The 24,777-nt window shown below is 41.3% G+C and overlaps 1 protein-coding gene across 5 annotated transcripts in view; it reads right to left on the minus strand.

Annotated features, from left to right (window-relative positions):
• The window catches only part of SMURF2 (SMAD specific E3 ubiquitin protein ligase 2), a 167,557-nt gene that overhangs the window by 126,863 nt on the left and 15,917 nt on the right, over positions 1–24,777 (minus strand). Inside the window, exon 1 of one of the 5 annotated variants that reach the window (XM_061615547.1) lies at positions 23,886–24,485. The exons of the other annotated variants lie outside the window; for them this stretch is intronic. Coding sequence (XP_061471531.1) covers positions 23,886–23,937 — 52 coding nt within the window. The 5' untranslated portion in view covers positions 23,938–24,485. Of the gene's footprint in view, positions 1–23,885; positions 24,486–24,777 lie in introns of those variants that run through there. 5 annotated transcript variants of the gene reach the window in all.

A 24,777-nucleotide genomic window follows, 5' to 3' on the forward strand; every position in this document is an offset into this window, starting at 1 on the left:
CGGTTTCCACATATTGTGTGAAAATGTAAACAGCACAAATATTAGCCTATGTATATTTATACTTACAGATAAATTTGTCAGGAATAGGAAGGTTTTCCTGCCAAGATCAAGCTCTTCTTTTCTTTAAGAAAAACAAAGGTAACCATTTTGCAGATTCCTTTCCCCTCCTCACCACCACCCAACTTCCCCAAAAGGTTAAAAAACCACTACCTTCAGTGATATATGTTCATGTTTGTCATCTCAGTAACTATTGTAAAGGAGGAAAAAGAGTATGGAAGCCACATGACTGACCAATGAAAACAGCAGACCATCTTCTCTCTCTGTCCCCTGGCAATGAAGCAACACATACAGGAAGACATTATCATGCTCCAGGTTTCCTTGTGCCATCCCACTTCTTTGAGTCCCTCTTGTTGGGATACAGAACTTCAGAGTACAGCAACATCTCATACATCTTAATGTACTATATGTTACGGGAGAGAACAGCATTTTTCAGAATTCAGAATTGACAGAATTTTTAAGTAATAAGGATGTAACAATTAATGCAATGGATGCAAAACATCTACACACCTTTAATTATTTTTAAATTTATATCCAGCCCTTCCTCCCCAAAAGAGCCCAAAATGGCAAACAAATGGTAAAAAAAATCTTAAAAGCATATTAAAACAAAACATCTTAAAACCAATTCCAATACAGATGCAGACTGGCATAAAGGTATCTACTTAAAAGGCTTGTTGAAAGAGAAATGTCATCAACAAGCACCAAAAAGACAACAGAGATGATGCCTATCTAATATGTAAAGGGGACTGAATTCCAAAGGGTAGGTGCCACAACACTAAAGGTCTGCTTCCTATGTTGTGCAGAAAGCACCTCCTGATGAGATGGTATCTGCAGGAGGCCCTCACCTACAGTGCACAGTGATAAACTGGGCATATATAAGGGGTGAGATGATATTTCAGGTATCCTGGTGCCAAGTTGTAAAGGGCTTTATACACCAAAACCAGCACCTTGAACTTAGCCTGGTAGCTAATGGGCAGCCAGTGCAATTCTTTCAGCAGTGGAGCAACATGTTGGCAACGTCCTGCCCCAGTGAGCAGCTGTGGCACCGTATTTTGCACCAGCTGCAGATTCCAGACTAATTTCAAAGGCAGTCCTGCACGTAGAGCACATTGCAGTTATCCAGCCTGGAGGTTATCAGTGCATGGACAACAGTGGTCAGGCTATTTCTGACCAGAAACAGCTGTAGCTGTCTTACCAACCAAAGCTGGCAAAAGGCACCTCTAGCCAGGGCTTGCCTGGCCTCTCCTGATTCAGATGGTATAGTGAAATAGATTTGGATATTGTCAGCGTACTGCTGATGCCTTGCCCCAAGTCTCCTAATAACCATTCCCAGCAGCTTCACATATACATTAACCAGCATTGGGGACAAGATGGTAAACTGTGGCACCCCACAGCACATCTGCCAGGGGACCAAAAGACAGTTGCCCAACGCTATTCTCTGAAACAGACTTTGGAGATAGGATCAGAACACCTGTAAAACAGTGCCTTCAATACCCATCTCAGTAAGTTGGCTCAGTGGTATTAAAAGCAGTTGAAAGATCAAGTAAGAATGACAGAGTCACACTTCTCCTGTCCTTCTCCTGACCAAGACCATCCATCAGGGCAACCATGTAGGCAGATGAGAGATTTTGATGGGTTTAAGATTAGCCAACTTTTCTGAAAGGAGAAGCTGTCATCTTCCTCCTTGAATATGCCTAACATTTTCTGTGTTTACCATAATTGTAGATTCTGCACAAAAACAATCAACCTGCCATATAGCTATATGCATTAGTAACTACATAAGCAGATACTTGGAAAGAACTTCCAGAGCGAGTATGAGTGACTGCTCACTTCCCTATACCATGATCAGCTACAAACTGAATAAAACTATTAACAATATAGGAACAATGTAGTTGACTGGACTTTACCATCAAGTTGTTCCTACCAATTTCTCTTCCCTTCTTAGGGACATAGGAAGCTGCCGTGTATTATTATTATTATTATTTATAAATGCAGGAATTTTCTACATGCATCTCAAGGCAATTTCCAAAATATCATAAAAATAGATAAAAAATAGTTTTTAACCCAGTATAAAACCAACTAAAGACAGGTTTTAAAACAATACAAAATGGACACCTAAAGCAGAGTTCCAGCTGGAAAAACTTGTCAAAAGAAGAATGTCTTCGGAAAGTATAATGAGTGCCTACAATATCTCAAAAGGAATGCTGTTCCAGAAACGGGGCAAAAAGCCCTGCTCCAAGTTGCTATGGAGTGTAACTTGAGAGTAACAGTCAGACTGTTGGTCCTTATAGCTCAGCACTGTCTATACTGTCAGGCAGTGGTCTCCAGGATTTCAGACAGGAGTCTTTCACAGTCTCACCTTGGGTACCAGAGACTGAACCTGGGACATTCTGCATACACAGAGCTATGGAATTTCATGTTTCCCTAGCACTAGCAATATGTATTACTGCCGCCTCCAAAATATGCTAAGAAAATATAAAGCAAACAGATTCTGATAACTCTCTTGCCCCTTAAATCTTCTCAAACATTACTGCAGAACCTGTGGGCAGACCTCAGGCTTCCATGCTTGCTCCACTGGGGGGGTTGGGGATTGAATGACCAAATGGGAGAAATCTCACTTATTTGAACATGGCATCTCCTAGATCCTGTAAGATTTAAAGCTACAATGCTAAGCACACTTTTATGGGAAGAAGCATTTTGCTCACAGAGGAACTTATTTTCAGGTAAACATGTATAAGATTGAAATGTACACACTCTTAAAGAAGATTTATGTATGTGTTGTGTGCATAAATATGACAAGCTCAGGAAGATTCAATATTCTGGAACAAAGGATCAAGAGTCTGATTCTCATCTGAATAGCTGCCACTTTATATTGTATAGTATTCATCACATGCATAATTTACAAAGGCAATGACCACTTGCTGAATGTAGAAATGTAAATTTCACACACAAACAACTGATTTACTTGCCACTGCTATACTTGCAACGCTTGCCTTTTATGCACCTCCCCCTGGCCATTCTGAACTAACTTACAAGCTATACAACACACTAAGAACATTTTGTGTATTAACATAGGGGATATATAAATGGCCTTGGACCAGTGTACCTGAGGGACCACTTACGTTCATATGTTCCTACCCTGGATTTAAGATCATCTGCCTCCGGTCTCCTCTACGTGCCTGGATTGAAAGATGTTAGACTGACAGGCACGTGAGAGAGAGCCTTTTCAGTTGCGGCTCCCAGGCTCTGGAATTCCCTGCCTTCCCTTATTATGTATGTATGCAATTTTATTATAAGCCGCCCTGAGTGTCCTATTGTACAGTAGAAAGGCAGGATAGAAATATTTTAAATAAATAAATAAATAAAAATATGGTTTAAGCCTCCTGATGTCAAATAGGAAAACATACAAGTTTCAACATAAAGAAGAACTGAGGGCCACTGTATATTGATCCTGAAGAATTCTGCAACACAGGACGCACTGAGATATCCTTTAAGGTGGATATAGTCATAATCATATATTTGGTGGTTTACAAGCCAAAAGATAAGTCGGAAATTTAAACTGCTTCTGCTCAGTGCTCATCCCATTCAAAGACAGTGAATCATTTCCCATTTGGCAGCCTTTCTGCCTACACGGCTGACTTATGATATCCCTGTTATACATTAACTAACTCTATACACCAGGTTTTAAGGGAAAACTCTTACTGCCAGTTGACAGACTAGACCTTGTACTGCTTTATCAGACATCATTAATCATCCTATTCTGCTTATGTGACAGGACTTATTCTTAATAATCTGAATTTGCCAATTTTCTAATAACTTGTTTTTCTTAGCCTGAAAAATACAAATAAATCACAACTTTCCAACAAAACCCTGCATTTACTGCATTTGAACCAGAAATGTTTACTCAACAACCATATCTTTGTTTTTCTGTTTATTTTTTCTTTACATTTTAACAATTACCAAGTATTTTGTACAACCAAGATGCCCATCCCACTTATTCAGACGCTAATTCTGAAGGCAAAACTATACAGAAAAGTTAAAAATAACAACCCCCACAAGAATCTGCTTTTAGTCAACTGAAATAATTCCTCTTTATTTTTTATTTTTTTGCATGGACAGAAGTTTAGAGGGCAGGATAGAGAAATAAAGAGCATAAAAAATACACTCTGTGCAGACTGAAGGAATTTGGCAGCCCTTCTGTTTAAACATAACTAAGCTAAATCTATCGAGTCATACTTTAAAGAGAACCAACATGTAGTAACACTTAAGCTTTGCAGGTTGTTAATGTCTGTTTCACAGAAGTAAACCTGTTTCTATATTACTGACCTTATTATCATTGCATCTCAAGGCCTTGGATGGATAAGCTACTTAAAAGCAACAATAATTATTATTCTAATTAAATGCACATATGGAAAAATAAACCTTGATTCATATTATGCAACTTCATAAGGAGGACAATTTACATAAGTAGTTAGTATTGAAAATTGGAGACACAAACAAGTTACATTTTTGCATTTTCAAAACTGAATAGCCTCAAATGCCTTAACAATACATTTCTTCCTCTGTTGTAGGAAGGGAACGTTTGGATTCAGCCCAACTTTAGGAGGAAAAAAGAATGGAAGATCGAAGCAGTGCCAAAATTCATTTTTTGCACCACCGCATCAGACTCAAAACAACAATTTTGAAGAGTATCACTCTACAGTGAAATGCCCATTTTTATTAGCAAAGTTTGTCTAGACATCTGGCTGAAAGCATCCAAGTTAGCTTCTACCTCTACCGATTCCTAAATGTCTAAAAATACTAAACTCAAGAGCAAGAAACAGTTTAGCTAACAGCTTTAGATTGGATTCAGAGGGTCCCTTGCACAAATGGAAGGGCTCCTTCTATTTGCGCAGGGAACTGAGGTCTATCAAAAGCCAATTCCTTTTCCTCGTGCACAGTCTCCCTAACCTTCCACAAAATGGATCAATTTAAATAATGGCAATTTAAATCAGCAAGATTTAAATAGCACTGAAACTGCTTCATGTGCTGCCAAAACAATGGTGCAAACCTGACCCACTAACCCATGTTAATTTACAACTATTACTTGCACTGTTTCATTCTTGCAACCAGGCCCTGCATCTCTTTGTTGCACTTTATTATTAAAGAAAACATATTAGAGAGACACGTTACCAAATTCTTCCAAGCTATACAGCAAGTGGATTGGACTGTGAAAGACCAACCCAAACTATGTTTGCATTTTGACAAATTTGTAGGGCAGTCCAAAATCTCAAAGAGGAGGTCAGGTGTCCTGCTCCCGTGGTGCATTCACTATAGCTGCCGATTTCCCTGCTTTTTCAAGTTTGATAGAAATATCTGTTGGCTATAGGTACATTCTTAAACCACAAGGTTTTTTGCCTATTAGTGGATTTCTCTGCTTTTTAATCTGGGGGGTAAGAAATGGGATCCTGTGCAAGTTCGCTAAGAATGGATTGATCGCTTGCATGCTTATTGAGTTCAGTGGGATTTACTCCTGTGCAATCATGCTTAGGATAGGTGACACTGAACACAGGGGATGGAGAGGAGGGGGTGGGAGCAGGCAGGAGGGGGAGGGCAGGTTTGATCATTTGCATGTCTATTGAGTTCAGTGGGATTTACTCCTGTGCAATCATGCTTAGGATAGGTAAAGCTGACCATGGGGTGGGAGGCCTGGAGTGTGCAGGGGAGGAAGAAGAAGGAAGGGGGGAAGAGAGGAAGAAGGGAGGAGGAAGGGAGAGGAGAAGGAAGGTCTGATCATTTGCATACTTATTGAGTTCAGTGGGATTTACTCCCATACAATCATGGCTAGAATAGGTAAAATTGACCAGGGGGGAGGAGGGGGAAGGGAGATAGAGGGAAAGAGAAAAGGGGAGAGGGGAGCAGAAGGAGGGGAAAGAGGGTATTGGAAGGGGAGGGGGAGGGAAGGGGCAAAAGGGAGGTGATGGGAGGTAGGAGGGGAGGGGAGGTTTGATCATTTGCATACTTACTGAGTTCAATGGGATTTACTCCCGTGCAATCATGCTTGAAAATGAAATGGACTGTCTTCAAGTCGATTCCAACTTATGGCGACTTTATGAATAAGGTTTTCATGGTAAGCAGTATTCAGAAGTGGTTTTACCATTGCCTTCCTCTGAGGCTAACAGGCAGTGACTGGCCCAAGGTCACCCAGTGAGCTTCATGGCTGTGTGGGGATTTGAACCCTGGTCTCCCAGGTTGTAGTCCTAGGATAGGTAAGACTGACTGGGTGGGAGGGGAAGGGAAGGAGGGAATTGGAAGGGGAGGGACAAGAGAGGGGATAGGAGGGAGGAGGAGAGCAGGACAGGTTTGATCATCTGCATGCTTGAGTTCAGTGGGATTTACTCCTGTACAATGCTGCTTAGGATAGGTGAAACTGACCTGGGGGAGGGACAGGGAGCGGAGAAGAAGGGCAGGGAGGTAGGAGGGAGGAGGAAGGAGGAAGAAGGGGAGGGGAGGAGATTGGGCACTGGGCAGAGGGGAAGCCCCTTTCCTTTCCAAAAGGAAAACATTGTGAACAGTATCATTGCTTGTCAGCGTTTCCCCCACCTTTTTATTCCACAGCAGGTAAATGTAGCTTCCCACCCAAATTTAAACCAAAACTGTCCCTGGCCACATCCACACCAGACCTTTATTTCTCTTTACACAGGTATGCCTTCTCCCAAAGAATCCTGGGAAGTATAGTTAGTGAAGAGTGCTGAGAGTTGCTAGGAGACGCTCTATTCCCCTCACAGAGCTACAGTCAGAGCAGCTGACTGTTAAACCACTCTGGCCACTGGAGCTCTGTCAGGGGAATAAGTGTCTCCTCTCAGCACCCTTCACAAACTACACTTCCCAGGATCCTTTGGGGGAAGCCATGACTGTCTAAAGTGAAATAAAGGTCAGGCATGGGTGTGGCCCTGATTAGCCAAGCCCAGCAGCTGGGCGTCTGGCTTTTAGAATACTTACAGTTGGTCCTGACTGAGTATGCCCGACATTATCACCGAGTTCAATGCAAAAATTCTTAAATTAATTAAAACTCAGCCAGGCATTTTTTTAGCTTTTCAAATACGGAAGATGAAGGTCAGAGAATGGGGCAAGGCAGTAATAGGATTACAGGTACTCTGTGAACATGGCTGATTTGTAATTAATTTCAACAGATTATGAGAACTCTGACAGAAAAAAGCCCAAAAGGGCTCTGGTTTTCTCTCTTTTTACACTTTGAACTCTCGATTCTCTCTGACTGTTGTGTGTATTGCCATGAAAATTTAGAGGGTTGTTAAAGCGTTTCTGAGTTCAGGACTGTAAGTTTTGTAAGGTTTTGTTTTGAAATGAGCATATAGGAAGCATCAGAATGATATGGGAGGTATTTTCTGCCCTGGGCTACTGCTGGGAGGAAGAGTGGGATATAAATCAAATAATAAATAAAATAAATAAATTTTCGATTTAACATTGCGGAAGCAAAAAATCCATGCTGACTATAGTATACAGCCACTCTTGTGGCAGTATAATAACTGAAATGTCATAGACCATATTTAATTATTGCCATTATTAAGCTGCCCAAGAGACCAAATTTAGATGCATATTTAATAGAATATCCACTACAGCTAAAAAGAACCTCCTTGTATTGTCATCAGATAAACTTTGATGTGAACCTTTCTCCTTAGAGCCAAACTAGATTACACTAAACATGTGGATGCCACCCAAATAGGAGTTGTATGTTTAGTTCTCCCTTCCTATCATAACATCTACATATGTTGCAGCATCACAATGTTTTGTAGCTAGCCTCTTCCAACAGCACATCTCGGCTATCTTTTCGGTGCCTTTTGAAGACTTTTCTTTTTCAACAAGCCTTTTAAGTTGAGAGCTATCCCAGTCTGTGTCTGTGTCAGAATTGCTTATGTTTTTTAATAATGTAAATGTTTTTAACCCTTTTTAAAAAGTTTTTAAAATGTTTTTAACGCTGTTTTGTCTTAATGTATTTTAGGATTTGTTTTTATGATGTTTTAAAGTGTTTTTAGTGCCTTGTTTGCCACCCTGGCTCCTGCTGGGAGGAAGGGCGGGATACAAATTAAATAAATAAATAATAAATCTGGGAGAAATTCCTGAACCATACTTTACACCACCCATAAGTAACTGCTATATACATATATAGCAAACCAAGAAATATACTCAACCTGTTTGCTCAGCTTAAGGTAAAGGTAAAGGTGTCCCCGCACTTGTAGTCCGAGTCGTTTCCGACTCTTAGGGTGACATCTTGCGACGTTTACTAGGCAGACCGTATATATGGGGTGGGATTGCCAGTTCCTTCCCCAGCCTTTCTTTGCCCCCCAGCATATGCCGGGTACTCATTTTACCAACCACGGATGGATGGAAGGCTGAGTGGACCTCGACTCCTTTTACCAGAGATTTGACTTCCTCCTTCCGTTGGAATTGAACTCCAGCTGTGAGCAGAGCTTCGGCTGCGTTACCGCCGCTTACCACTCTGCTTAGTCAATTATTAATACTGTGACCTATTACAGGTCACATGGTGGGGGAAGAGAGCAGTATGGCATTTTGAACAACTGGGTGCCTAACTAAAACACTTAATATCAGAATTTGCAACAATTCTGAAACCATGAAAACATGGATGGAAGAAAGAGAGATTTAATTCATTATCAGCATTTATTCATTAACTGCGCTTTTCTGTCTTCCCCATATCACAAATGTAATGTGTCAATTAACTCCTCAAATGATTTTAAGACTGTATAACTGACACATGCCATGATCATTACACTTGGAACTAACTAACTTACTTATTGACTGACTGATTGATTGATTTAAGTGCCGCCCTTCCCCACTTTGTATTCTCCATGCTACTGGCTGCTGCTTATAGGAGCCAGGCAACACACAAAACATAATGATGTCAGGACACAAGGAAAACCATGCTAGATGTTACTGGTGTTGGAAGATACCATCTTACAAATGGCTATAATTTTTAGATATACTCTTGGCACAACTGCACTTAATTTCAGCCAGTCTTGTTCCATCTAAAATCTTTTTTACTCATCCACTTCTCCAGAAAGCAAACACCTGCTGGTAAGTCAGACATCACAGAAATACTCTTACATTGTTTCACACACACACAAACACACTTTTTGCTGCAGAAAACAAGATTTTAGGTGCCATGTTTTCTATCACATCCTATTCTGAAAGTTTGGAGGGGTTAAAAAAATGAATACATGAATGTGCATAAAAAACTTTAGCCACCAACAGCCAGCTCAAACAAAAAATAGTTTTATTTATACAACACTTCTAAAAGATACTTAGCTTTGGAGTTTGGCAAGAAGGCAAGGATGAGAGAATTTCACAGATGTAAGACAATTAGTAAGGGCTTACCTCTCATGTCACTTGCTTTCCTTACTTGGCATACAAGTAGGATCCTTAATAAAAGACTTTTGATGATACAATCTCAGACATACTGGGCTCATATATGACATTAGGAGACAAAACCAGTACTACAATTTGTGCCCAGAAGATAATAGAAAGCCACCACAAATAGTGGAGTATTAGGGACCTAATCACATCGTAAGACTGGCTACTATGCTCTCCATCAGTTTAATACAAATAGAAAGTTCTAATCAAATGACTCTTAGCTTGGTTCAGAAGTAATGTCAGGAATCCTGATTTACTGGGCAGGCACAAACTATAACTTGCTGGGTCAAAGTTTGTAGGGGCAAGTGAGAATGTCCAAACCTGAGGCTCCTTCAAGGTTCAGTTACTGTCATATCCCCCCTTCCTCCTCAGCACCACAGTTCTCCCCATTTAGAAACTCCCCCAATCTTCAGGAGAAGCTTGGGGGTGCTGCTGGAGAGGAAGAGAAGAATCATCTTCTGACCACCTCCTTCTGCTAGTGCTTCTCTGAATCCAAGTAATAATCTCTTAAAGCTGAAGTTATCACCATCTTACGACAGGCCCTATTTTTTTTTTTTTTAGTAAAAAAAAGAAATATGGAAAACACATGTTCAGTTTACTTCTATTGCAACTTGAAACTGGGGGCCAGGCACTAGCAGACTGTAATTGTTTTAATTTTTGTAAGCCGCCTTAAGTCCCAGTTCTGGGGAAAAGGCGAGATATAAATGAATAAAACAACAACATGAGACATAATTCTACAGCAGAGTCCTAACTCTACTGTTCCAACTACACCTTTAGGTTATATAAAGGCTCCATTTAGTTGCAAATCAATATATTTAATTATCAGAGCAACCAGTTAAAATGTATGATTGTTATACAAATTTCAAAATGGGAAACTTTACTTAAATCAATGGTTTAAATCGCTCTTTCTTCCTGGATTATTTAAATCATGATTTTAATCACTAATCTAAATTAATCCACCTTGAGGTATCCAGAACTGATGACAGAAAAAAATAGCTGGTAAAGAGAGGATGGCAAAGATTATCAAAGTAAGAAAGGGTTTTTAGCTGCAGGTTCAGAGAGAAAGAAGCATAAATCCAATGCAACACTGATTTAGCATCAAAGGGTGAGTAAATGAACAGGCAAATGACAAGGAGATAGTGAGCTGCTGCAGATGACAATGACCCGTCTCTTAAACATAACTAAGAGATCAAGTCACAGGTTTGCATACTCCATCCATCAGCCCCTCTAGTTTATTTATTTGGAATACTTGCATCCATCTTTGTCATTTCCAGAGGCTCTCAAAGCTTCTTATAAAAGATTCTCATAAATTTATTTAGGCAGCATTTCCAGCCCTTGGCCTTGTTCTTCCCTAGTATCATACCAGGCAGCAGCTCCCACTTTGCATTGAAAATCCTTCCTTTCCTTGCCAACCTCAATCATGTTTAGTCATATGTATAATCTGACATCAGCCATGGTTAATGCTAACCAGGGCTTTGGTCCAGATATTAGGAAATACTGCCCCCTACGTAGATGTATAAATTTTGATTAATTTATTGTTATAGTAAACTATATAAAGTTGTTACTAGAGTCACATTTGCACCCAAATCCCAATGAAGATAAATGGAAGAGAGATCTATGGCTAAGTATTTCTTTAGACAGCCAGAAATGAATATGGAATTCTTTACCACAAATGATTATGAGCATAAATCTTAAGGAAAACTTCTGTAAAGCTACTGTACAGACAGCATCTAACTCCACTTAGAGTAGAACATAACCAAGACCAAATGATATTTGCTAGCACTGCCAAACAGTCAGAACTCATACTATCAATATATATTGCAGGGTAGTTAACCTGTGGCCCTCCAGGTGTTGCTGGACTATAACTCCCATCACCTCTGACCACTGGCCATACTGGCTGGGGCTGATGGAAGCTGGAGTCCAGCAACATCTGGAGGGCCAAAGGTTTCCTACTCCTGTTTTAAAGGAAAAGTGGGCTTTAAAGTACAGAAAATAAACACTAGCTTTTAGTTGGCCAATGGTTGGAGATCTGGAAGACCACAAGTTAACCACCCCTAATATATTAGGTTTGTCCTAAAATGAAGGAATTTTGGAAATGAATTAAGTGGATCATATAGAAGACATGGCAGGCTATCAACTCCCAGTAGATTTTTTGATCACATAAAAGGTGAGTAATTTCTGGCTTAGGGATTATTATATTTAATGGCCACTATAATATCTGTCAGTTGTTACTGAGAAAAGAAAGGCAGCTTTCAATGGCAATTGAGAATTTGGTATATTTTAAGTATTTATTTATTATTTGATTTATATCCCGCCCTTCTGCCCAGCAGGACAAAGCTTATTAGTGTTGTTAAAATACAGGAAGGAAAATAAGAGGTTGATACATTCAATGAAATGGGATATGCTTATGTTTTGGAATCTGATTTAACAAAAGGTTTAAAAACTGGTTAGAAGTACCAGCTTAGGAGGATGAACTTGGTAGCTCCACCAAGAGTACATGGATTAAAATTAATGGAGCAAGGAAGAAAAGGAACATGGTGATTAGAGTCTACTACTGATCACTCAATCAAGGGGAAGACGAGGATGAAACTTTTTCAAAGCAAAATACCACTGTTTTTAGGAGGCATGATGTAGTGGTAATGGGGGACTTCAATTACCCCAATATCTATTGGGAGACAAATTCTGCCAAACACAGCCCCTCCAAGAAATTCTCGACTTGAAGGCATATAACGACAAAGATCAGTACGACAATGGAACCACTTACCTAGGGAGGTGTTGGGCTCTCCAACTCTGAAGGCATTCAAGAGGCAGCTCGACAGTCACCTGTCGGGTATGTTTTAATTTAGATTCCTTCATTTAGCAGTGGGTCGAACTCGATGGCCTTATAGGCACCTTCCAACTCTACGATTCCATTAAAACCTGATTAGCACTAACCATAGCTAATACAGAAACAGACTTTTAAAATAATGGTTTTTATCGAATGGTGCTGCTCATCAGATAGCAAGGCTTCAATTAGTGGCATGAGGGGGGGAGCAATTTTCATGATTCCCCATCCCCCTTGCAGCCCTGTCCAAATCTTCTCCAGAGGATTGGTGGACTCCCCCACATAACTGTTTTAGAGGAGCATGAGGGCTGCAGGAGGGATGGGAAATCACTGAAAATTGCTCTCCTCCCCATTCCCCTAATGGGAGCTTTACCATAAACTGAGCAACATCACTGAATACAACCCTATATACACATCCAGGTTTTCAACCAAAATGGTTCACACGGCTGTTATAATAGTTTAGAAGAAGCAGAATAATTTAAAGCAATTCAGAATAAAAACATGTTAAGTGCAATAGAAGTTAGCTCTACCAAAAACATTTTCAACAATGCCAGATTATCTCCCACTAAGGTAGAGCATCTTTATGACTGTTTGAAAAGCTTTGAGAGAGCTGGCCAGGAGAATGTTCTTAGAAAGGAAGTTCCACAGCAAAGGCACTACAGTGGAAAAGGCTCTAATTCCCACTCACAGAATTTCAGGTGCAGGGTGGGGAAAAGAGGATTTCCAACAGAATATCTACAGATGACCTCAAGACATGGGATGGCAGAATTGAGAGAGACATTGCTGCAGGTAGTCAAGGTCCAACTGTTCAGAGCTTTAAAAAAGGTCAATATCAGAACATTTAATTTAGAGTACAAACTGATTTGCAACCAATGCAGCTCCTTGGGACCAATATTATTTTGTTCCTCAGGCCAATGCCAATTAGTATTCTAATCATTACATTCTAGACCGGGGTGGCTAACCCTCAGCCTGGAGGCCTAGAATGACTCCCCAAGCAAATTTTCTGCCCCGTAAGAGCCCACCAATTTTGACAGCAGCTGCAAAAAGAAAAAAAATTAAGTAAACACAGCACTTGGGTGGACAGAAACGTTTAAACCCATCTACTCAGCACCCTGATGAGGATCCAAGTCACTTCCTCCCCAGTTGTCAGAATGATCATGGGTGGGATCTGCAACAATCAGCTGAGAAGGAAGGCGGTGTACCTCTTTTCATGCAACCTGAGCATGTGCGTGAGACTGCAGGGTGGTTACATCCATTTTTGGTCACACCTACTGCTGGCAAATGGCTCCCAGAAGGTTGGCTAAGGGTGAATGCAGCCGTTGAGTCAAAGAAGTTTAGCCATCTCTGTTCTAGATCAGCTGTAGTTTTTGAAGGGCATTTAAAATCAGCACATTCAACATAAAGGTTTCCTGGACATTTATCATGGTGGACATATCCTTGTTTTCAAGGAAAGATCACAGCTGATGCACTAGGTAAAACTGATAGAAGACATGCCGGGCCACAGATGCAACCTGAATGTCAAGAAACAGAGCCAGGCCCGCCAAGCTGCAAATCTACTCCTTTAAAAGGAATGTGACCACGTAATACCTTCAATACAATTGGCTCACCCCAGAATCAACAAGACTTATCTCTTCAATGTATTAGCCATCATCCAGCCCATTACAGACTCCAAACTCAGGTTCATGAACTCCATCACCACAGAAGAAATTCAAGGATAATTCCAAATCTTTGCACATCCTCTCCCAATGAATTCATGTAGATGGTGAAGAGCATGGGAGACAATAATTTATTTAATTGTGGTTTGTGACTGGCTTGAAGGGCAAACACTAACGATAGATTGCTGGTTCAGATGTAATGGTAAATTATGGTTTGTACCAAACCAGAAATAATTATCTGTGCACATAAAAGAGGGGGGAGACACAGGAGCACAAGGTACATTTTTGATGCTCCAAACCAGGGTTTGTCAGATCAAGAAGGTTATGTGGTATATGACCCACTGCTTAGTAACTGAACTTAAGTAGTTCAATTTTACAAGCACTGCAAAAGGCAAACGAGGAAACCAAGCTCTTTGTTTATGTCAGCTTCAGTTGCCTGCTCTTGTCATCAGCACCAGTTATTGTTCTTTTTAATCATTACTGAACAAAAGGCAGTTGTACATTGCAACAGAGAATTTTCTGTAAGTGATACATTTTTATTAGTTATGTTGAATTTCCTAGAATGTTTTTAATAAACAGCAGGAATGAATGGTCTTCATTTGAATTTGCATAATACCTCTATTAAGAACATATGCATATACAGATTAAATTAACAGTTCTTGGGTCAGTTCTCCAGTGAGTTTTAAAGGATTGAGAAAATGGGAGGGGAAGTATTATTTCTTTATTTATTATTTGATTTATATCCCGCCCTTCCTCCCAGCAGGAGCTGAGGGCAGCAAACAAAAGCACCAAAAACACTTTAAAACATCATAAAAACAGACTTTAAAATACATCAACACAAAACTTATTTAAAAACATTTTAATAAAAAAGCTTTCAAAAAATCTTTTTTTAAAAAAAAGGTTAAAAACATTTTTTTAAAATGTTTTAAAACGTATTAAAAAGCAATTCCAGCACAGACACAGACTGGGATAAGGTCTCAACTTAAAAGGCTTGTTGAAAGAGGAAGGTCTTCAGTAGGCACCTAAAAGATAACAGAGATTACACCTGTCTAATATTTAAGGAGAGGGAATCCGACAGGATAGGAGCCACCACACTAAAGGTCTGTTTCCTATGTTGTGCAGAAAGGACCTTCTGATAAGACGGTATCTGCAGGAGGCTCTCACCTGCAGAGCACAGAGATTAACTGGGTATATAAGGCATAAGACGATCTTTCAGGTATCCTGGTTCCAAGCTGTATAGGGCTTTGTACACCAAAACTAGAACCTCGAACTTGGCATGGTAGCAAATGGGCAGCCAGTGCAATTCTTTCAGTAGCGGGGTGACATGTTGGCGATACCATGCCCCAGTGAAGTCTCACTGCTGCATTTTGCACCAGCTGCAGCTTCCAGACCAACCTCAAGGGCAGCCCAACATAGAGCACATTTACAGCAATCCAGCCTGGAGGTTACCAGTGTGTAAACAACAGTGTTCAGGCTATCCTGGTCCAGAAAAGGCCACAGCTGTCTTACCAGCCAAAGCTGGTAAAAGGCACTCCTACCACTGAGATCACCTGGGCCTCTAGCAACAAAGATGGATCCAGGAGCACCCCAGACTACGGACCTGCTCTTTCAGAGGGAGTACAACACGATCCAAAGCAAGCAACTGACCAATTATCTGAACTCGGGAACCACCAACCCACAGCGTCTCCGTCTTGCTAGGATTCAGACTCAGTTTCTTGGCCCTCATCAAGGCAACCTCCGAGTCCAGGTGGCAGTCTAGGACTGTACTGCCTCTCCCAATTCAGATGCTACAGAGAAATAGAGCTGGGTATCATCAGCATACTGCTGACACCTCGCCCCAAATCTGATGACTGCTCCCAAGGGCTTCATGTTAAACAGCATGGTGGACAAGATGGTACCCTGCGGCACGCCACAGCACAGAGACCCTGGAGATAGGACTGGAACCACTATAAAACAGTGCCTCCTATACCCATCTCACCAAGTTGGCCCAGAAGGAGACCATGGTCAATGGTATCAAAAGCCACTGAGAGATCAGGTAAGAATAACAGGGTTGCACTCCTCCTGTCCTTCTCCCAATAAAGGCATTCATCAGGGCGAGCAAGGCCAATTCAGTCCCATAACCAGGCCTAAACCCAGACTGGAATGGATCAAGATGATCTGTTTCATCCAAGAGTACTTGCAATTGCTGTGCCACAACCCTCTCAATCACCTTCCCTAAGAAGGGGGTATTTGCGACCGGTCTGTAATTGTCGCAGGCCAATGGGTTGAGGGTGGGCTTTTTCAGGAGCGGTCAGATCACCGCCTCTTTCAGGGTGGCTAGAACCACTCCCTCCCGTAATGATGCATTGACCACACTGTGGATCCACTCGGTCAACCCCCCTCGGCAAGCTTTAATAAGCCAAGAAGGCCAAAGGTGGAGAGAGAGAGAGAGAGAGAGAGAGAGAGAGAGAGAGAGAGAGAGAGAGAGAGAGAGAGAGAGAGAGAGAGAGAGACGCCCAAGAACAGCTGGGCTTTTACCCATCCAGGAGCTGAAGCAAGAGGCTGCAAGATTAACTGCAGCCTCTCTCAGGAGCAAGGGTCAGGAAGGGGGTCCCAGTCCTTGCGGCACTTACCAGGGACTTCAGCTGTCTCAAGAGACAGCAACCCAGAGGAGCAAGCAGCAAGTACCCAGATGCTCAGATTGTCACTCCCAGGGCAGGTCTTTTTCACAGTTGATGCCAAAATTTGCTGTTATTTCTTAACAACACGCAACAGCCTGCAGATGCTTCTGCATTCTAGCTTAAGAACAGCCTACTGGATCAGGCCAGTGGTCCATCTAGTCCAGCATGCTGTTCCCACAGTAGCCAATCAGATGCCTATTGGAAGTCCATAAGCAGGACCTGAGCACAACAGCTTCCATTGCCAAGCAATAATATTACCAGTTAACAGCTGAACTCTAAAGTTATCTGGAGCAATACAAAAACAGTGCACTCTACTTCTGCAGAGAAATGCAATATTTTATATTATTTCTTTTTTTACAGCAGAGAGATGGAGGAAAATAGACAAGGAAAGACTTGAGTAGCACCTCACAGTAGACTAAAGTCATTGGAATGTAATAGTTGTTCTTTCAGTTATTAAGGTGACAAATATAGAACTAGTGGATAGAAGATCAAGTAAACTCACCCTAATTAACAGATTCTAAAATTCTGTTGAGAGCCAGTGTAGTGTAGTGGTTAGACTACAACCTGGGAGACCAGGGTTTGAATCCCCACACAGCCATGAAGCTCCCTGGGTGACCTTGGGCCAGTCACTGCCTCTCAGCCTCAGAGGAAGGCAATGGTAAACCACCTCGGAATACCGCTTACCATGAAAACCCTATTCATAGGGTCGCCATAAGTCAGAATCGACTTGAAGGCAGTCCATTTCCATTTTTCAAAATTCTATTAGTGACAAAACCATTGATCCTACCTACAACTAAGAAAACTGCAGACATCTGTAATCTCAGTCCCTCCAGAAAAAGTCAGCAATGACATAAACAACTAATTAAGAGGTATGTATTCACCGTAACAATCTGAGAATAGCATCTACCAGGATATTTTATTTATTTTTGACACTGCCATTATTTGAGACAGGGAGATACAATTCAGTACTAGCCACAAAGGATCTCAAAACCAGCCTCTATAATGCTCTGAGACCTGTTGCCTAACAAAGGGAAAAAGTCACATGTGAGAACTACATCTGATAGAACAGAACAACAGAACAAAATATTGTGGTTAAAAAGTCCTGGGGGTAATGGGGGGGGGGGAGAGGCAAATACGGATGTCAAAGAACACTAAAAAGCTGTGATGCTCTTTGAAAGTACAACCATAGATTTAATTTTGTCCCTGCCCATAGTTTTAAAAAAAGACACAAAGTTACTTGCTCTGTGTGAAGCATCAGTAGATAGTAAAGAAAACTATGGAAAAAAGCACTAGTTATTTTTAAGGAATGAAATTAAGAAGATGATGAAAGCAGATTTACAGATAGCATTTTCCTCTACACCTTAGCAATCCTGTCTGTCCTGCTTTTGAAGCTGCACGTTCTCCAGCCTCCAGAATCACAGGAGCTGCTGTCAAATCTGTGTTCTCATTATGTTAGTCCATACACGTGACTGGATGAGGAGAGTCATGACTGCTCAGACAGATAAGTATATGAGAGATAGCCCTTAGCGTCTGTTTGGATATATTCCTCAACGGCATCAATTTCCTCAAGAAAAAACATCCCTTCCATTTGCCCTTAAACAAAAGAAAACTAAGAATCTAATTTGATTATACTAAAGCTTCACCATCACCTGCAGTTTCTTTAATTGACTAAGTGTCTAACCAATAGTTCAGATGTTGCCCTTAATCATGCACCACACTTAATTTTTAAGTAGCACAAATACTTTCCTACTAAGATTAGGAGTCAGCATCCTTGTGAATCCATAAATTCATACTGCAATTGAAAGGGAAATATCAGCAGTATTTACACCGATTCAAAGCATCTGAACTGCCTACTATAGCAGCACATTTCATGCAGATTGACACTATATTGGTACAGTTACCATCCCAAACACTTAATTGCTGGTGTGTCCATTTATGGCAACTTCATGAATGACTCATGCAGCACAATCTGAAGCATGTTTACTCATAAGTAAATCCCACTGAGTTCAATAGAACTGTAGCCTTGCTTTTCATCTCCAATGAATAACTGTGAATTCAGTATAAGCAGCAGAACAAAGCCCTGTTTAAAAACTAAAATACATTAAACACAATATAGCTTTTTCATAGTATTTACCAACAAAGGAAATCCAAATGTATTCAAGAGAAATTTTGGAAAAAGTAGCCTTCTCAAACCACTACCCCCTTTTCAACACCCAGTTACACAAGACAGATGACCCCTCCCCATGAATCAACAGTAGCAAAAATATAAGTTCAGATCTGCTTGATTTACACTGCACAGCCAGAAACCGGCCCTCACTCTTAATATTTCTTAACGTTATTTCCATATATCTGGACACTGTCAGTAACCAAACACATGGTAACTTCTTGTAGTTTGTACAATGGAGTTTTGACAAGTAATAAGAAACACACAGTGAATATAGCAGCCTTTCCCAACCAGTGTGCCTCCAGATATTGTTGGACCACAACTCCCATCAGCCTCAGCCAGCATTGCCAATGGTCAGGAAAGATGGGAATTGTGGTCCAACAACATCTGGAGGCACACTGGTTAGGAAAGGCTGGAATAGAGATACAGAAGAACTATGAAAAAGCTGGGCATCCTGCAGAATTAAAGTATGTCTCTACAGTGATTACAGAGCAGAGATCTAAATAAAATGTTAAACACTTAGTGCAAAGGTATGCCAAACATTTCTCAGAACATTCTTAAAGCCTCACAAAGAATCAACCTTTTCTTCTAAATCAGGCCTAGGCTAAATATTATATTTGGCTTCTCAAGATGGACAGAGAAGTTGGGCATTAGCTCCAAATCAGTTCCTGGACTCACATCAAACATTATCCTGTCATTTATCCAGTCAGTCAAAACAATGTTTCCATCTAGAACTTTTAATGTTTATGTCCTGAAAACTGCTAATTGAATCCAGTTTTTTTCCAATCCAGTTTTTGCAGTCTATACCATCAAATAGCAAGATTATCAATTTGAAATAAACAAGTATTACACATTTCTTAGAGAATTAATCCAGCACCAGAGAAAATGCTGAAGCCAAAACAGAAGACTTTTAGCTTTATAAAATGTGAAAACACTAAAAAACTAGATATGTCAAGATTCTTATAGTAAAGTATTTCTAAACACACTCAAGGAAACATTTGCATTCAAAATAATTTTAGCATTTAGAAGTTTCTGAAATTTCTTTCAGACCAAAATGAATAATCAAAACCACAGAGTATATGAAATTTAGCTATTTCAAAGTAAGTCCTGAGAAAACCGCTTGTAGCCCACTCCCATGCATGTTTACTCAGAAGTCCCACTGAGTTCAGTGCTGCTTACTTTCAAATAAATATTTACAGGTTTGCAGCTTTAACTTAATAAACTTTTTAAGCGCATACAATATTTACTTGTATAGAAATTTTCCTTATGCATTCCTTAAGCTTCCCTACAAAAAAAGAAAGACTTGAAATGCAAATTTAAAGGTAGCCAAAACACAATATTTTTGATCTTTGGCATATCACTCATTTTGCCTGCTTGTTCTCTATAATTTTGCCATTAACTATAATGTTTCTAATACTTTAATATTCAAAATATATTACAATACTTATTCATCCTTGCTGTAAGCCAAGCTTCTACAATTCTGAGAGCATCAGAAAATGGGCAAGGGGAAGAGACAGATAAACAGCAGTGACTTCCAATCTATTTGTTTGTTAAGAAAGATGGTAAAACAGCTGTCTGGTAGCTCAAGTCTTCGTTGCACTTCACTGTTCCTTTCCCAAGACAGTGGCAACGTCTGTTGCAATACAGTCCTTCACAAAGTTTAGACCACAGATGAACACACACAATTTCTGACCATTGGCCATGTTGCCTGGGGCTAATGGGAGTCCAACAACGTGGTTTCCCACCCCTGATTTAGACCCTCTTAATATATATGATCCAATTAGAATAAACACATCAGCTATGGAAATTGCCCAATTTACTTTTGCAGAATTGGCACTATAGCCATATAAACAGGAATAAGTATGTCAATAAAATGTGCTAGAAATTATCAAGACCACAAGATGTTACCATTCATAACGGGTTGAAGGGCACAAGCTGTTAGAAAGAACAACCTCTGTCTGGCTGGAGACAGGCCTGGTTTTAAGAATGATTTACTGCCATCCTACCTAAGGACCATCTTGCCCTGAGAGGAGTTTTTTTTTTACTTTCTAGAAGTATTTTCTTCTTTCCAGCCTGTCTTTGGTTTTCTTATATTAGATAGTTTTAATTCATGCTTATTATTTTAATATTTTTATGCAAGGGACTTTGTGAGATTTACCTAAAAAAAAATGAAATGAAATGGACTGCCTTCAAGTTGATTCTGACTTATGGTGACCCCATGAATAAGGTTTTTATGGTAAGCGGTATTCCGAGGTGGTTTACCATTGTCTTCCTCTGAGGCTGAGCAACTTGCCCAAGGTCACCCAGTGAGCTTCATGGCTATGTGGGGATTCGAACTCTGATCTCCCAGGTCATACTCCAACACTCTAACCCAGTGGTTCCCAACCTTTATGAGCACGGGACCCCCCTTTATAAGCTGAAATTTTTTTGTGACCCGCTCCCCACAGGGAGGCAGGCTGGCTGCCAAGAAGGAAGGGGGAAAGCAGCCTTTCTTTGCAGGCTTGCTTCTTTTTGCTTCACAAAAAGCCCTCTCCTCTCATTCTAAATAAGGGCGTTGCCAGTAGCGGCAGTGCAAGGAGACGGGAATCAGTGATAGTAATCCCCTCTTCTTCCTGGTAGCTCCACCCTCAGCCTCCTTTGGCATCTGCCATGTATTTTATAGGCAGATGCCTGCCCTTAGTGCGCCTGAAAGACGCTCTGGAGCTTCAGCAAAAGGCCTCCCCTCTCGTTTGGAGGAAGTGGGAGGTGTCATCTGCAGCAGCAGTGGAAAGCAGACAGTGACGAGGGAGTGAAGACTTTTTTAAAAAATTAATAAATAATTCATTTCTTTACTGTTCACGGCCCCCTCTGGATTACTTCACGGCCCCCCTGGGGGTCCCGGCCCCCAGGTTGGGAACCACTGCGCCACACTGGCTCTGAAAAGCTGCATATAAATATCTTACACAAATAAATAGATACCATCATTTGCCCAAGGCTCCAGCTCCATCAACAAGATCACACTGGATTAAAAAGCACTCCACTTTAAAAAAAAACAAAAAACCCTTTTTTACTCTTACAAGCAAGCATGGATATGAATGCTTCACAGGCCATTATCATGAAGGAGAATCCTTAATCCTAACATAGAAGAGAGAAACAGAAACTAAAGTAGGAGTTGCCAAAGACAACTGCCTAAAACATTTTCCCCTCAAGGTATCAACAGGTTCTCAAAGTTTAAAAGCAAGTTTTGCCCTATGGTACTATAGTAAGCATCAAAAACAGAAACACAGCTATTCCACATTCCAATCAAACACACTTGTTCCAAGAGCATATTTCTAAAGAGTTTACCACACAGAGGTTGCAAGAATCCTATGAGCAAATTCACAATTGTTAGCCCTATTGAGTTCAACAGCACAATATTAACAATTGTAAGGATTAATAATTTTTAAATTTTATTTATTATAAAAAACTTATGAGCTGCAATTCTGTGTAGCTACCATCACTGTAGACATTGGGCCTTGCTTCTGAGTAAATATTCATTAGACTGTGGTGCATATAAAGTAAAAATAAGAACAATTTTTCCTTGTAGTTGTTTGAATTTACAAAAATGCAATAGTTAAAACATCTCTTATAAGGAACCATACACCTTTATTTAAAATTAAAGTTTAACACTGAAACTGGAATTATGTTATAAAATTTCAAAACCTGCAAAACATGCCTCCCCACAATTAAATTAATATTTTAATGTCTGAACAATTCTACTTATTTTTCCCTTAAGACTGCAATCCTACAAATATCTATTTCAGATTAAGTCCCATTGAAAATATGCATAGAATTGACCTGTAAAGATATATTTTATTTGAAGCAGAAGCTTAAAACTACGATCATTTTCCTCAATCCAACTAGTTACATTTTTTTTAGAAATCTATCTTTTCTTCCTTCTGCAAGCCTTCTCTACTTTAAGAGATACACAGATATCTAATTTTTAAATATATATCCATGAGATTAATCTTCTTGCACTCTACAGCATGAGGAATTTATCGAGATAACCTTACACAACCTTCTCTACGGAAGTTGTTTCAAGCAGGGCACCACAGCAGATCAAAACAAAGGGTACAAAGAGGCAGACACTGATTCAAGTTTATGCTCAGAGGAGAGGATAAACCATCTTCTAGCCCTCTCCCCTGTAGAACCTATACTAAACCCTCCAACATCCCAAAATGATTTCATATTTTATAAACTGGATTAGAAGATTAAAGGAAATCCTCTATATTCTGAAAATCCTAGAGGGGTGAAAGGGAACCCTGGAAGAGGAACCCGTCCCATATACAACACAATGCTCACTCACTCTGGAGTTTCAGATTTACTTTCAAAATAGTTAATGTTCGCGGTATGCATTCCCTTCAGATCGTCCGCGCTGTGTACCATTTCATCTGGAACTGCACACATTTCTTTCAATGGCACACACACCTCGGTAACCCTTCCCCCCACCCCACCCGTCCGTTAATGCTGAGATCGCGGGGAGAGGGAGTGGGAACGTGGGGTGAAGAGTTTACTTTTCTCTTGCGGCCTGGAAGCTTTCGAAAGAGTCCTTCAGACCACAGGTTCAATCTCAAATACACACGGGAGGAAGCAGCTCACTCGCAGTTCCCTGCAAGCTACCCCCCCCCGTCTCCCGGGTTTGGGGCTCTTCCCGTTTATTTTCAGTAAACTGTGGACCGAAATTCTTTCTTGTGTCCCCACCGACCCACCCCCACCAACCAGGTCCCTCGTCTCCCCACCCCCATTCAGTGCCTGCAAAGGTGCCCCACAACTTCAGTCCCCTGCTTCCTCAAAGCGTTTCCGCCTCTGTCCCCGTTTCCCAAACTGTTCATCATATAAAAATAATATCCTCCTCACAACACCCACTCGTATTTCTTCCTCACACCTGCAACATTTAGGGGTCTCCTTTCCCACCCCTCATGCCTCTTTCTCCTCCGTCTGCTTTAAAAAGCAGCCGCCAAGCCGCTTTCCCCAGAAAGCACAAGAAAAACAAGGCCCCACGGCTTCCTTCCCCCTTCTTCCCGGGATTCCCTTGTAACGTGTGTACTGGGAGCAGAGTGTCCCTCTTTTCCCCTCCTCACCTGTCAGTCGTAGCTTGACGGGCCCGTTTCTCCGGGCCCCTTGGTTGGACATGACACCGTGGATACTCCCGAGTGCCCGGCACTGTCTTCCCCGGAGCCCTCCCTGACGGGAACGGAGGTGGGGGAAGATATAGGCAAGAGGAGGAGGAGGGGAGAAGGGACCCGCTAATGGAGTCGGGCTGGACGCGGCTCAGAGCAGCAGCAACGGCGGCGGTGGCCGCCGAAGGAAGAAAAGCCCGGATGTGCCCAGTGTCGCCATGAGCGGGGCTAGCGTCAGGAGGAGGAGACGCCGCCGCCTTTCCTTCCTTTCCGCCCCCTGCCCGAGGCTCAGGCGGCAATTACAACAAAGCAGGAGACAGAGGAAAGCGCTTTGACCTGAGGGGGGAGCGTGTGGGTGTGTTGCTAATACAAAGGGTTCGCTGCTTTCCCCCTCGTAGCGTGCCCTTCACTGAAAGATCCCTCAGCCCAGTTCTGCACACTCTTCCCTCCCACCCACTCCTCGTGGAGAAGAAGGGAGTGAGCGAAAGGCCTCTTCAAGGTGGTGCTAAAAAGATGTTCCCTGGCCGTCCTAGTGGGATCGACGAGCTTGCGCCAAGGTTTCCCGGACGGCTTTATATTAAAGGCTCTCGCCCTCGTTCTAGATCTTTCCGATGCCACAGAGAACATCGAGGATGTGTCAAGCACGCTTTCCTAGAACTTAATGGGTAACCATTCTTCCGACAGCGCAGCTCCCAAGCTTATGCATGCTTATCCAGCGGGACTTGCTTGCTCCCAATCAACCTAGGCGTGCATGGGATTAAAACCTTATTTATCAACTTCTAACCAGGTCTACTATCTCTTCCAAGAAGTTGGTGGATCTTTCTCTGGGCACTCTTCTTTCGTGGTATGAGTA

This window comes from Rhineura floridana, chromosome 3 (genome assembly GCF_030035675.1).
Source record: "Rhineura floridana isolate rRhiFlo1 chromosome 3, rRhiFlo1.hap2, whole genome shotgun sequence".
In the NCBI taxonomy this organism is placed as follows: Eukaryota; Metazoa; Chordata; class Lepidosauria; order Squamata; family Rhineuridae; genus Rhineura; species Rhineura floridana.